This window comes from Rhinopithecus roxellana, chromosome 10 (genome assembly GCF_007565055.1).
Source record: "Rhinopithecus roxellana isolate Shanxi Qingling chromosome 10, ASM756505v1, whole genome shotgun sequence".
Lineage (NCBI taxonomy): Eukaryota > Metazoa > Chordata > Mammalia > Primates > Cercopithecidae > Rhinopithecus > Rhinopithecus roxellana.
The window spans coordinates 96768951-96782902 of NC_044558.1; the positions used below are offsets into that span (position 1 = coordinate 96768951).

The 13952-nt window shown below is 46.6% G+C and overlaps 1 protein-coding gene across 2 annotated transcripts in view; it reads right to left on the bottom strand.

Moving 5' to 3' along the window:
- ACACB (acetyl-CoA carboxylase beta) overlaps positions 1 to 13952 on the bottom strand; it is a 161501-nt gene that overhangs the window by 103938 nt on the left and 43611 nt on the right. For both annotated transcript variants that reach the window (XM_030939193.1, XM_010360453.2), the window contains 2 exons: positions 7176 to 7308; positions 3195 to 3333 (listed from right to left, as the gene is read on the bottom strand). In XM_030939193.1, coding sequence (XP_030795053.1) covers positions 3195 to 3333; positions 7176 to 7308 — 272 coding nt within the window. The remainder of the gene's footprint in view (positions 1 to 3194; positions 3334 to 7175; positions 7309 to 13952) is intronic.

The following is a 13952-nucleotide window of genomic DNA, read 5'->3' on the forward strand; positions in this document are numbered from 1 at the left end:
GAGCAAGGCCCTGTCTCAAAAAAAAACCCCAAACAAACAAACAAACAAAAATACAATCAGTGGCCGGGCGCGGTGGCTCAAGCCTGTAATCCCAGCACTTTGGGAGGCCGAGACGGGCGGATCATGAGGTCAGGAGATCGAGACCATCCTGGCTAACACGGTGAAACCCCGTCTCTACTAAAAAATACAAAAAACTAGCCGGGCGAGGTGGTGGCGCCTGTAGTCCCAGCTACTCGGGAGGCTGAGGCAGGAGAATGGCGGGAACCCGGGAGGCGGAGCTTGCAGTGAGCTGAGATCTGGCCACTGCACTCCAGCCTGGGTGACAGAGCAAGACTCCGTCTCAAAAAAAAAAAAAAAAAAAAAATACAATCAGAGTTTTAAATTACGGTAAAAAAAAAAAAAAAAAACCGTAAAATTTACTATCTTAACCATTTTTGAGTGTACAGTTCAATAGTGAAGTATATTTATATCATGAAACAGATGTCCAGAACTTTTTCATTTTATGAATCTGAAACTCTATACTCATCAACAACTCCCTTTTTCTCCCTCCCTGAAGTCCTTGGCAACCAACGATATACACTCTCTCTCGCTCTCTCTATAAATTGCACTACTCTAGTTACCCTTTATACATGGAATCATGCAGTATTTGTCTTTTTGTGACTGGTTTATTTCACTTTTTGGGACCAGCACAGCACAATGTCCTCAAGGTTCATCCATGTTGTGACACATGACGGGATTTCCTTCCTTTTTAAGGCTGAACATAATGCAATATTTTGATTTTAAAATACGCTCTTTAAGCCAGAAATTCCACATCTAAGAATATGTCCTTAAAAAAACCACATGTTGGCTGGGCGCAATGGCTGACACCTATAATCTCAGCACTTTAGAAGGCTGAGGCGGGCAGATCACCAGAAGTCAGGAGTTCAAGACTAGCCTGGCCAACATGGTGAAACTCTGTCTCCACTAAAAATACAAAAATTAGCCGGTCATGGTGGTGCACGCCTGAAGTCCCAGCTACTTGGGAGGCTGAGGCACAAGAATTGCTTGAACCCGGGAGGTGGAGGCTGCAGTGAGCCAAGATCACACCACTGCACTCCAGCCTGGGCAACAGAGCAAGACTCCATCTCAAAAAAAAAAACAACAGACAAAAACCCACACATCAATGAGGCCAAAGTCAGATAACAGCCACTGAGCGGTGTTTCGGACTAGGAAAAGTTAGACTCAATCCAAACACAGGGGTTGGGACATCTGTACGATGAAATTTGCTACGATCCTGAAATTGAAGATTGTGGCACTTTATATGCAAACACAGAAAGAAACCCCAGAGCTGTTCCTTCCAGCCTGCCTGCCTCCTATGTTTATCAAACACAGAAATGTTGGCCAATGGGGAGATTCCAGAGATGATGAAGGGAGCAGCCAGACACGCTTCCTGGTCCTCATCCAGTTTTTCTTTTATGTTGGAGAAGATAAACAAGAAAATAAACACAATAACTACAGACTCAGGTCAGTGCTGGGAAGAAAATAAATGAGGTTCTCTGAGAGAGATGCAAGGATCATGGTGAGACCTACAGACTGGGTGGGGAGGGAGTCCACTACACAAAGGGCTCTGGGAGAAGCACCTTCAATAGAGGATCCAGCAGGTACCAAGACTCTGCAACAGGCCCAGGAGCCGCCAGAGGCCAGCGTGACTGGTACCTGGCTGATGGAGGGCGAGAGGTTCGAGATGGAGTCAGGAGGGGACTTATGGGACTGGGTAAGAATCTTGAATTTTAGACTAACCAAGATGGGAGGACCCACTGGATAATGCTCTGAACTCAGACCAGGGTTCCCATCCCACCTGCATCACATGACGGTTGTGTGACCCTGGACAAGTGATAAATTTACATCCCTGTGCCTCGACTGTGCCATCTGTAAAACAGAGCTATAAGTAACAAATGAGGCCATGTCCGTGCAGAGCTTGGGGCAGGAAGGCTTAGGGGATGGTGCTGAGGTTGCTACTACTGGGAAGAGCACACAGCCTCTGATGCATTTTAAGAAGAAGCACGAAAAGACCTGAAGACCTGACTTATGTTGGTTTTTGTTTTGCTTTTTTTTTTTTTTTTTTTGAGATAGTCTTGCTCTGTCGCCCAGGCTGGAATACAGTGGAGTGATCTCAGCCCACCGCAACCTCCACTTCCTGGGTTCAAGCAATTCTCCTGCCTCAGCCTCCTGAATAGCTGGGACTACAGGCACCTGCCACCATGCCTGGCTAATTTTTTGGAGGTATTTTTAGTAGAGATAGGCAGGCTGGTCTCAAAATTCCTGGCCTCAAGTGATTCACCCATCTTGGCCTCCCAAAGCGCTGGGATTACAGGTGTGAGCCACTGTGCTCGGATCTTAGTTATGCTTTTAGGTTTATGTTGTTTTATTTGAGACAGAGTCTCAGTCTGTTTCCCAGGCTGGAATGCAGTGGTGTAATCACAGCTCACTATAGCTTAGACCCCCTGGGCTGATCCTCCCACCTCAGCTTCCTGAGTAGCTGAGACTACAGGTGTGTGCCACTGTACCCAGTTATTTTTTTATTTTTATTTTTTGTAGATACAGGGTCTTATGTTGCCTGGGCTCCTCTTGAACTCAAGGACTCAAGCAATCCTCCCGCCTCAGCCTCCCAAAGTGCTGGGATTACAGGCACGAGCCACCACTCTGGCCAAGGTTTTTGATTTTAACAACCTTCAGAAAACACAGCAGAATAAGTTATGTTTCTAAAAGGTCACTTTGGCTGCTGTGGGGAGTAGGGCCTATAAAAGGATAAGAATGTTCAGGAAAAAAGTAAATCATCTAACAGTTGTTTACAGAATGATTCATCATAAAAAACTCAGGCAAATGAACAGAAGAATGAACAAGTGATTGAAATACAATTACATCCACCTGCAGGAAAACACCAGCAGAAACAGCCCCCAATCTGCTAGAACACAGACATTTCTCAAAGATCCAATTTCCTCTGCATGTTAACCATTTGCATTTTTGTAAGGCACAGTCGTTCTTGATGTCAGCAGACGTTTTAATTAAATAAAGAAGGAAGGACAAATAAATACAGACTCATGAGAGGTCCTGACCATCTGGAGTCCAGGATGGACTTGCCTAGGCACAGGGGAAGGAGGCGAGGGCAGGCAAGGATGGGGCGTGGCGGGAGGAGAGGGTCAAGGCCCAGGTACCTGCGTTGGCCTTAAGGTCCTCAGGGGTCACCATCACAACAAACCGGATGGCCCGCTCATTGCGGAACATCTCATAGGCCCACCTGCGGATGGAGCGCATGCACTTCACAGCGGCAATCCCGTTGTTGGCAATAAGCACCTGCACGGGAAGACAAGGAAGGAGCTGAAGATGCACATCTACCTGTGCTGGGGGCCACGTGCTACCCTGAGTCCACCTCTCAGCTGCAGAGCCTCCTGCAGCCCCTGCGACACAGCATTCCTCTTGGTATTTTTATGCATTTCCATGGCACACATCCCAGCACAGAGCAGGAGCTCAAATTCTGTCAGCCACATGAATGGATCATCAAATAGATGGATGAACGGATGGATGGATGGATGGATAGATGAATGGATGGGTGTTTGGATGAAATATATAGATATATAATTTTTTATTTTATGTATTTATTTTTTTTGAGACAGAGTCTTGCTCTGTCACCCAGGCTGGAGTGTAGTGGTGCAATCACAGCTTACTGTAACTTCAACCTTCCAGGTTCAAGTGATCCTCCCACCTCAGCCTCCCGAGTAGCTGGGACTACAAGTGTACACCACCACATCCTGCTCATTTTTTTTATGTTTTTGCAAAGACAGGATTTTGTCATATTGCCCAGGCTGGGCACAAACTCGAACACAAACCCAGACTGGGCTCAAATGATCTGCCCACCTCATCCACCCAAAGATCTGGGATTACAGGCATGAGTCACTGTGCCAAGCCCGGGGAAGAATTTTTTTATTCCTTTGGTGTAATCGTGATTACCCTTAACACTTTTTGATGTTTTACAGCACAATGTGTTTTACCTGCCTTATTTCATTTCATCCTCACATCAGCCCTTTGAAAGAGCTTTCACTATTATTTCTATTTGGGGGTTAAACTATTAAAACTCAGAGGAGCTAATGCACCCGCCCCAGGTCACACAGCAGAGTGAGGACTTGAACTTTCCCCGGTCTGACCTGTTCTCTGAACTGCCTTCATGGCTGGCTGTGCATTCTAAAGGCTAAAGGTCTTAGATGTGGTAAGGAGGAACAGTGGTCAATGCTGGTTGTCCCCAACCGCAGAGAGCAACAGAAAGAGTCCTGATTTCAATTCCCAGTTGCATCATGAACTTGCTGTGTGGCCTTGAGAACACCCCTTCCCTCTCTGAGCTTTATGTCCACATGAAGAGGTACAACTGGCCAATCTCCTGGCCATGTCTCTAAAAAATAAAGCCAAAGCTCTAGTTTTTTGTTGTTTTTTGTTGTTTTCTTTTTTTGAGACAGGGTCTCTGATATGCCTTGGCTGTGTGCCCACCCAAATCTCATCTTGAATTGTAGTTCCCATAATCCTCACGTGTCATGGGAGGGACCCGGTGGGGGGTAATTGAATCATGGGGGTGGTTACTCCCATGCTGCTGCTCTCCTGATAGTGAGTGAGTTCTCACGAGATCTGATGGTTTTACAAGGGGCTTTCCCTCTTTTGCTTGGTAATGCTCCTTGCTGCCACCTTGTGAAGAAGGATGTGTTTGCTTCTCCTTCCACCATGATTGTAAGTTTCCTGAGGCCGCCCCACCCATGCAGAACTGTGAGTCAATTAAACCTTTTTCCTTTATAAATTATCCAGTCTTGGGTATGTCTTTATTAGCAGTGTGAGAGCAAACTAACACAGTCTCTGTCATCCAGGCTGTAGTGCAATCATAGTTCACTGCAGCCTCAACCCCTCAAGTTCATCTTGCCTCAGCCTCCTGAGTAGCTGGCACTAAAGGCATGCACCAGCACACTCAGGTAATTTTTTTATTTTTTGTAGAGATGGGGTCTTGCTATGTTGCCCAGGCTGGTCTCAAACTCTTGGGCTCAATCAATCCTCCTGCCTTGCCCCCAAAAAGTGCTGAAATTACAGATGTGAGCCACCATGTCCAGCCCCTAGTTTTCTTGTTTAAAAAAAAAAAAATTAGGCATATGGCTTCAAAGCTTGACTTACATAGCAATTTCATCATTTTAAGGCCTCCTTCATTGCTGTCTAATCTTCAAGATGTTCCTGAAGGGTAAGTCTCATTAGAGAGTTGGGATGTGATCACCTCTGTTTTACAGAAGGGGAAACTGAACTCAGATCTCACAGCCCATGAGTGGCGGCACTAGAATTTGACCTCAGGGTTTCTGGTTCAGGTGAAATGTTCTTCTACCCTGTCAAAAAATGCCTCTTGGGAAGACATGATGAAATGGCTGGGCTCCGGCTTTCTCAGTCGATTATCAAAGCAAGGCTCGGTCAAGAGGGAAGGACTTTGATGATCCCAGGATCACACAGTTTCCCTTGGCCCCATACGTTCTAGTGCAACAAATGTGGGAGTCCCATGGGGGAGAGGCTGCTGCGGTCCAGCTTGCGGCTCTAATCCCCACAGCAGCAGCTTTCCCACAAGGAGTGTACAAGAGAAGGCAAGCTGAGGTCAACTCCTAAGCCAGAAAGTACAACAGCTCTGGGCTGAGCCCTTCTGTGGCCGCCCGAGCCTCTCTGGGCTCCTGAGAATTCCACACTAGCCACCAACTGGGCTGAGTGCAAAACAGTCTCCTGGCGAGTGTGACAACAATGCAGCTTCTGGATCTCCGCCCAGGAGAGTTTAAATCCAAGGGTCTGGAGCAGGGTGGAAGAATCTGTATTTTCAACCATCAAGACTGTTGGCAAAGGCCAGGCGTGGCACGGTGGCTATGCTAGTAATCCCAAGACTTTAGGAGGCCAAAGAAGGAAGATCACTTGAGCTCAGGAGTTCAAGACCAGCCTGGGCAACATAATGAGACCCCTATCTCTAGAAAAACAAAAAAGAAAACTAGCCAGGCATAGTGGTGCACACCTACAATCCCAGCTGCTCAGGAGGCTGAGGCAGGAGGATCACTTGAGCCCAGGAGGTTGAGGCTGTAGCCAAACTATGATTGTGCCACTGCACTTTAGCCTGGGCAACAGAGTGAGACCCTATCTCTACAAAAATGATAACTTAAAAAACTAAAATAAAAAACGACCAGTGGCAGCCAGGTTTTGGAACCTGCATCCTGCATGAGTCTCTACCACTCAATACTGCACTTAGTGTGCTGGGTTGAGGGTGTGAGCTCTGGAGCCCAGCTCTGACACTGGGCAAGCAATCTCCCCTCTCTAAGCCTCAGTTTCCTCATCTGTAAAACAATACCCACTGACCAGGCTGAGGGAATGGCTAAATAAGATGCAATGATGTAAAGCAGGGGACATAATGCCTACCCCAGAACAGGCCATCAATCAATGGCAGCTGTCACTGAGATTGTTATTATTATTATGACCCTGCTCTCCAGTAAAATAGAAAAGAACAAGGTCTTATAGCCCAACTGGCCTGGGTTCAAATCCCAGCTCCACCTCCTACTAATTACCTAATCTTGGACAACTAACATCAAATCTCTGAATACTAGTTTCTCCATGAATACAATAGCGATCATCAAACAGTACAGATGACCCAGGGCCTTGTGCAGATGGTATAGGAGACAATGTGAAAAGCCTTCAGAACTGGCAAATCTCAGCTACTTCCCTTTCCTTACTGCCATTCTAGTAAGTCTGTCTCCTCTCCTCGAAGCAGCTACGAACCTCAGGAATGCACAGCTGGACTTATGCTTCCCATTCAGTAACCTAGAAAGTGGCCCCATTCCCAAAAGCACCCAGAGTCCTTTGCAGGAGCTTCCTGACCACGCCCAGAGGTCTCAGTCTCCCCATCTGTGAATGGGAGCAATGCACCTGTTGCATTGGGCTGTTGTGAGGGTGAAAAGCTCATGAAGTCAAGCACCCAGCACTGGGTGTCGCAAGAGTGTGGCCCTCACCCCCTCACCCCCTCTCTGCAGCAGGCAGAGATTCAGATTGATTCAGATTGAGCCTGAACCTGAATCTCCCACCTCCAGCTGAGAGGAGGGGCCCCTGCACCCCAACCAGACCCTACCCAGAGTGCCGAGACCCGTCTGTACCTTCTCGATGACCCGATCCCCGCCAAAGCGTGTGACAAACTCAGCGGGAGAAGCCACTGTAAAGTCTCTGTGCAGGTCCAGCTTCTTGTGTTCCCGTCCCCTCTTCACCAGGTGGAGTCCCGACATGCTCGGTCTGCAGAGTAAGAATGAGGGGCAGACGTGCATGACGGAAGAAGCCCGCGACTCAGAGCTCAGCACCTATAAAGCCAGTGGAGCAGAGAAGCCGAAGTGCACCCGAGCCCCTGTGCTTTGCACTTGCTCTCCAGAGCCCCTGAAGCAATTTACAAGGAGGCTCAAGGGCAGGAAGCACCTTCTCTTTTTTTTTTTTTTTTTTTTTTTTTTTGAGACAGGATCTCATTCTGTCACCCAGGCTGGTATGCAGTAGTGTAATCGCGGCTCACTGCAGCCTCGACCTCCTTGGGTAGCTGGGATCACAGAAGTGCGCCACCAAGCCCAGCCAATTTTTTTTTTTTTTTTTTTTTTGAGATGGAGTCTCGCTCTGTCGCCCAGGCTGGAGTGCAGTGGCCAGATCTCAGCTCACTGCAAGCTCCGCCTCCGGGGTTTACGCCATTCTCCTGCCTCAGCCTCCTGAGTAGCTGGGACTACAGGTGCCTGCCACCTCGCCCGGCCAGTTTTTTGTATTTTTTAGTAGAGACAGGGTTTCACTGTGCTAGCCAAGGTGGTTTCAATCTCCTGACTTCGTGATCCGCCTGTCTCGGCCTCCCAAAGTGCTGGGACTACAGGTTTGAGCCACCGTGCCCGGCCACCCAGCCAATTTTTAAACATTTTTGTAGAGATGGAGTCTCACTATGTTGCCCAGACTGGTCCAAACTCTTGAAGTCAAGTGACATCAAAGCCTTTCAAAGCATTGGGATTACAGGCATGAACTACTGTATCCAACTGAAAGCACCGTAAGAGGCCAGCTAAGGCCAGCACATGAACTAGAAGCAGCAGTTTCTTCTACCTGTCCCAAGGTGGATGTTTAGATTTTAAATCCTAATTTTGACTTTACATGCTCATCATTTAGGAACCCAAATAATACTAAAAAACTTATAACAAGGGTGAGAGTTTTATGATCAGGGAAGAAGTCCACACATTCTAATCGTTCAGACTTGTTACACAGTATTAATATATTTCATGTACTTTTCTACATTTGTATTTCAGAAGTTTTTTAATTTTATTTTTTGTAGAGACAGGGGTCTCACTTTGTTGCCCAGGCTGGTCTTGAAATCCTGGCTTCAAGCAATCCTCCCACCTCGGCCTTCCAAAACACTGGGATTATAAGGCATGAGCCACAATGTCCAGACCACAAAATTTCTTTAGTAAACTGAAAACAATTTTTTAAATGTTTAACAACAAAACAGGTTTCCTGCCCTGTCCCTCCACACCAGAGGAAATTGATGCTGATTTTTTCTAGCAATTACACATCTCCATAGTCCTAAACAACATGTGTATACAATCTTGTGAGTCATCCATGTGAGACAGCATCTATGGCCTTCCCATCCTGAGAGATGTGAATTTAGTTCTCTCACAAGGCCATCCCATCAGCTGCCCTCCACCAGCTGGTCAATACCATAGAAGTCCACTGTAATTTGGCAAACCGGGTACTCAATGTTTTACTAGTTTGTGATCATTATTCACATATGAGAGCTGCAGTGTACCAGATTTCAGTTCCTTTTCGCCTTTTCCTAGAGTTAATGATTTTTTTCCTTTACTTAGTGTTCCTTGCACCTGTTGCTAAATCACCCCACTCCTCCTAATAGATTCTCAGTACACATAAGATAATTGATCAGGCCACATGCGGTGGCTCATACCTGTAATCCCAGCACTTTGGGAGGCCAAGGCAGGAGGACTGCTTGAGCCCAGGAGTTCAAGACCAGCCTGGGCAACATCTCATTAAAAATAATAACAAATAATTGATCAGTTCTTTTTTTCTTTCCACTAGTGATATCTCACCTGGAGGCCTCTGTTCTCCTTCCAAAGGTACTGGCTGTCCTCTAGGCCCCTACACCACCATCGCTTTGGGGCTTCCCTTTGCTGACATCCCTAGAATTCCCTTTGCCTTTCCTTGGGGTTGGATTCCTAAGTTGGGAGATTGGGTGGCTCTCTTTCTTGGTAGACTCCCTTGTTTCGCTGGGGCATATCCTCCAGTAGTTTCATCCACTTAACAAGATGGTAAAATGGCAGCGTGCATGACAAGATGACCTCAGTTTCCCTGCCCTGTTCTTGACTGGGCTTCCTCATCACCATCACCCTGGAGATTCCCTGGAGTCTATGTTGAATCCCCTGTTTCCTGTCTCCTGTGTGTTGCTCTTCCTTGGTTTACCCTCTGGTTTCAGTGGAAGACATCCTCAACAGCTTTCTAAGAAAGGCTATTCAGGGCCAGGCATGGTGGCTCACACCTGTAATCCCAGCACTTTGGAAAGCCAAGGAGGGAGAATTGCTTGAACCCGGGAGGCGGAGGTTGCAGTGAGCCGAGATTGCGCCACTGCACTCCAGACTGAGCAACAGGGTCAGACTCCATCTCAAAAAAAAAAAAAAAAAAAAAATTTAAATTAGCCAGGCACAGTGGCACCTGCCTGTAGTCCTAGTTACTCAGGAGGCTAAGGTAGGAAGATTGCTTGAGTCCAGGAGGTCAAGGCTGCAGTGAGCTGGATTGCACCATTGCACTTCAGCCTTTCTCCTGCCCTCACATTCAGCCTTACCGCTTGGCTATGTATGAAATGCTAGGGAGGGCCAGGCGTGGTGGCTCATGCCTGTAATCCTAGCACTTTGGGAGGCTGAGGTAGGTAGATCACTTGAGGTCATGAGTTTGAGACCAGCCCGGCCAATATGGTGAACCCCATCTCTACTAAAAATATAAAAGTTAGCCAGGCATGGTGGCGTGCACCTGTAATCCTAGCTACTTGGGAGACTGAGGCAGGAGAATCGCTTGAACCCGTGGGATGGAGGTTGCAGTGGGCTGAGATCATGCCACTGGACTCCAGCCTGGGCGACAGAGCGAGACTCTATCTCAAAGAAAAAGAAATTCTAGGAAGGAAAACCTTCTTCAGAGTTTTAGAAGCCTTGTGCCATTGTGTTGTGGCTTCCAAGGCTGCTAGAACGAGAGTAATTCTGATCCCTGATTCTTTGTAGGTGACCTGTTTTTTCATATCCAGATGCTTATAGGAATGTCCCTCCGTCCCCAGAACTCTACGATTTCACAGTGATGGGCTCAGGTGTGTGTCTGCTTCCATCAGTGAGGCTGCACATCTCTCAGGCCCTCTCAATCTGGAAACTCCCATCCTGGGAATTTGTCTTCAAACACTTCTTTGATGGGATGAACATGGTGGCTCACGCCTGTGATCCCAGCACTTTTGGAGGCTGAAGTGGGAAGATCACTTAAGGTCAGGAGTTAGAGACCAGCTTGGCCAACATGGTGAAACCCCATCTCTACTGAAAATACAAACATTAGCTGGGCATGGTGGTCTGCATGTGTAATCCCAGCTACTCGGGAGGCTGAAGCAGGAAAATCACTTGAACCCAGGAGGCGGATGTTGTAGTGAGCCAAGATTGCACCACTGCACTCCAGCCTGGGCAATAGAGCAAGACTCCATCTCAAAAAACAACAACAACAAAAAGAAACAAATACTTCCTTGCTGATGTCCTTACCTCTTTTTTTCTCTATTTTTTCCCGAAGTCCTATATTTGGATGTTGAAATTCCTACACTGGCCTACTGGTTTATGCATTTTTCCCCTCTCCTATTCACTCTCTTCTTCTACTCACTGGTTGATTTTCTCAGCCTCATCTTCTAAACATCCAGTGGAGTTCTTCATTTCTGCTATCATGTTTTTGATGTCTACGAACTTATTTTTGGCCTGCAAATGTTCCCTTTGTTATAGCATCCTCTTCCTATGAGTGCAACATCCTGTCTGACCTCAACGAGGATATTAATGAGAGGTTTTTAAGCTTCTCTTCTCCAGCGTGGTTTCTGTTTCTTCCAAGCTTCCTGCGTCTGCTGGTTTGGACCTTGACTTATATATTATATATGAGAAACTGGACCTCAGGGCCGGGCACGGTGGCTCATGCCTGTAATCTCAGCACTTTGGGAGGCCAAGGCAGGTGGATCACCTGAGTTCAGGAGTTCAAGACCAGCCTGGTCAACATGGTGAAACCTCATCTCTACTAAAAATACAAAAAATTAGCCGGGCTTGGTGGTGGGCACCTGTAATCCCCCCTACTCGGGAGGCTGAGGCAAAAGAACTGTTTGAACCTGGGAGGCAGGGGTTGCAGTGAGCCACGATGGTGCCAATACACTCCAGCCTGGGCAACACGAGCAAAACTCCGTCTCAAAAAAAAGAAAAAGAAACTGGACCCAAATGTCAGGGAAGCTTTGGTTCCAACCTTGTGACCATGAGTGAGAACAGAGTTTCTAAGGCTGGGGTGGGCCTGGTGGACCCTGTGCTCCATGGAGGGTGAGGTAGGAGGGCTGTGTGCTGGGGATCCCCTGAGTCAGTATCTTCAGTCTCTCTCTCTCTCTGGCCAGATTCCCCAGGGAGAAGTTTTCCAGTCTTCTGCCTGGACAGTAAAGGTCAGCCTGGAGCCCCGAGGGGAAGGCGGAAGTTCTAAGCATTCAGCACCTATTCGGACCCTTATCTTCCTATTTGGGATATAGGCCCCATGCCCTCAACTGTGCCTGTCGATCCCCTCTCCCAAGACCCTCTATATGTCCCTTTGAACTGCTGCCTTCTGTTGGGGTCGAAGTGGACAGCCCCCGCCACAGGAGACAGGGGAGGGGACCTGGGAGTCTTCTACCCAGTCCTTCTCATTTTGGTACCCTCCTTACCCCTCAGCTCCAGGGGCATCCCTTGCTGCCAGACACCATGCCTTTTGGGGGTTCTGTGGTACGTATGGCCAGGGGTCCCCAACTTTCCTCACTGCTCCATTAGGACTCAGCCTTAAGCCAGTGACCGCTCATTCATCTACTTTCCAGCTTCTAAAAGGTTGATGCTACGCTGGGCATGGTGACTCACGCCTGTAATCCCAGCACTTTGGGAGGCGAAGATGGGTGGATCACTTGAGGGCAAGAGTTTGAGACCAGTCTGGTCAACATGGTGAAACCCCATTCACATTAAAAAAATACAAGTAGCTGGGTATGGTGGCACACGCCTGTAGTCCCAGCTACTGGGAAGGCTGAGGCACAAAAATCACTTGAACCCAGGAGGTGGAGGTTGCAGTGAGCCAAGATCACACCACTGCACTCCAGACTGGGCAACAGAGTGAAACGCTACCTAAAAAAAAAAAGAGAGAGAAGAACTTTATTTATTTACAAAAAAAAGGGATGCAATCCAAGGAACATCGTTTGCAGACAGACCCCTGATCTGGGGGAAAAAATGCTAAAGTATTAACAGCCGCTACCTCTTTGCTATGTTTTACAACATGTTCTGCAATGATGTGTTATTTTCAATAAGAATAAAGCTATTTATTCTGTAACAGGAACACCCAAAGCCACAGCCACTCCAGTGCCCCTTGGGCAAAGCACTCAGTTTCCCATCTGTAAAATGGGGATAATAACACATACTTCATTCATAAGTCAATACATAGAAATAAAGGTTAAATAAGGTTCTGAGGATTAAATATGTCAAGACCTAGTAAGTAAAAGGTGGTGTTGGTGCATAGTAAGTGCTATATTATCACTCAGTGCAGTGATGCAGAGATGCAGCTGATCTCCTAACCTAACCAGAAAGAGCAGCAGGCCACTCATCTGCTCCCGGCTCCATGAAGCCCAAGGCCTGCTCCTGACCCATCCACTCTCCCCATTCTTTTTTGTATAAATTCAGCGGGTACAGTGTTGTTTTGTTACATGGATATATTATGTAGTGATGAAGTGTGGACTTGTAGTGTAACCATCACTCAAATAGTACACCTTGTGTCTGACAGGTAGTATTTCATCCCACTCTCCTCCCACCCTTCCAAGTCTCCAGTGTCTATTATTCCATACTCTACATCCATGTGGAAACACTATTTCGCTCCCACAGTGAGAATACTTGGTATTTGACTTTCTGACTTATTTCATTTAAGATGATGGCCTCGGCTGGGTGTGGGAGCTCACATCTGTAATCCCAGCACTTTGGGAGGCCGAGGTGGGTGGATTGCTTGAGCCCAGGAGTTCAAGACCAGCCTGGGTAACGTGGCAAAATTCCATCTCTACCAAAAATACAAAAATTAGGCAGTCTCAATCCAGTCTCAAAAGAAATTAATTATAAATAAATAATTAAATAATTAATTAAATAATTTTTAAAAAATAGCTTCCAGTTGCATCCATGTTGCTGCAAAAGACATGTCATTCTTTTTTGGGGCACACTAGTATTCCCTGGTGTGTATATATATGTACATGTATACACATATACATACATATCTATACATGCTCACACATAGATACATGTATATATGTACATATATGTACACTTACCCATACATGTGTGTATGCACATTATATATAATACATAGATACATGTACATATATACATGCGTATATATACACACACACCATACACACACACAAGAGAATACTGAGCCGTAAACAAATTATATATATATATATATATACACACACACACACCAAATTTTCTTTATCTAGTCATCTGTTGATGGACACTTAGGTTGATTCCATATCTTTGCTACTGTGAATAGTGCTGTGAATAGTACAGGTGTCTTTTTGATATAATTATTTCTTTATTTTATTTTATTTTTTTTGAGACTGAGTCTCACTGTGTCGCCCAGGCTGGAGTGCAGTG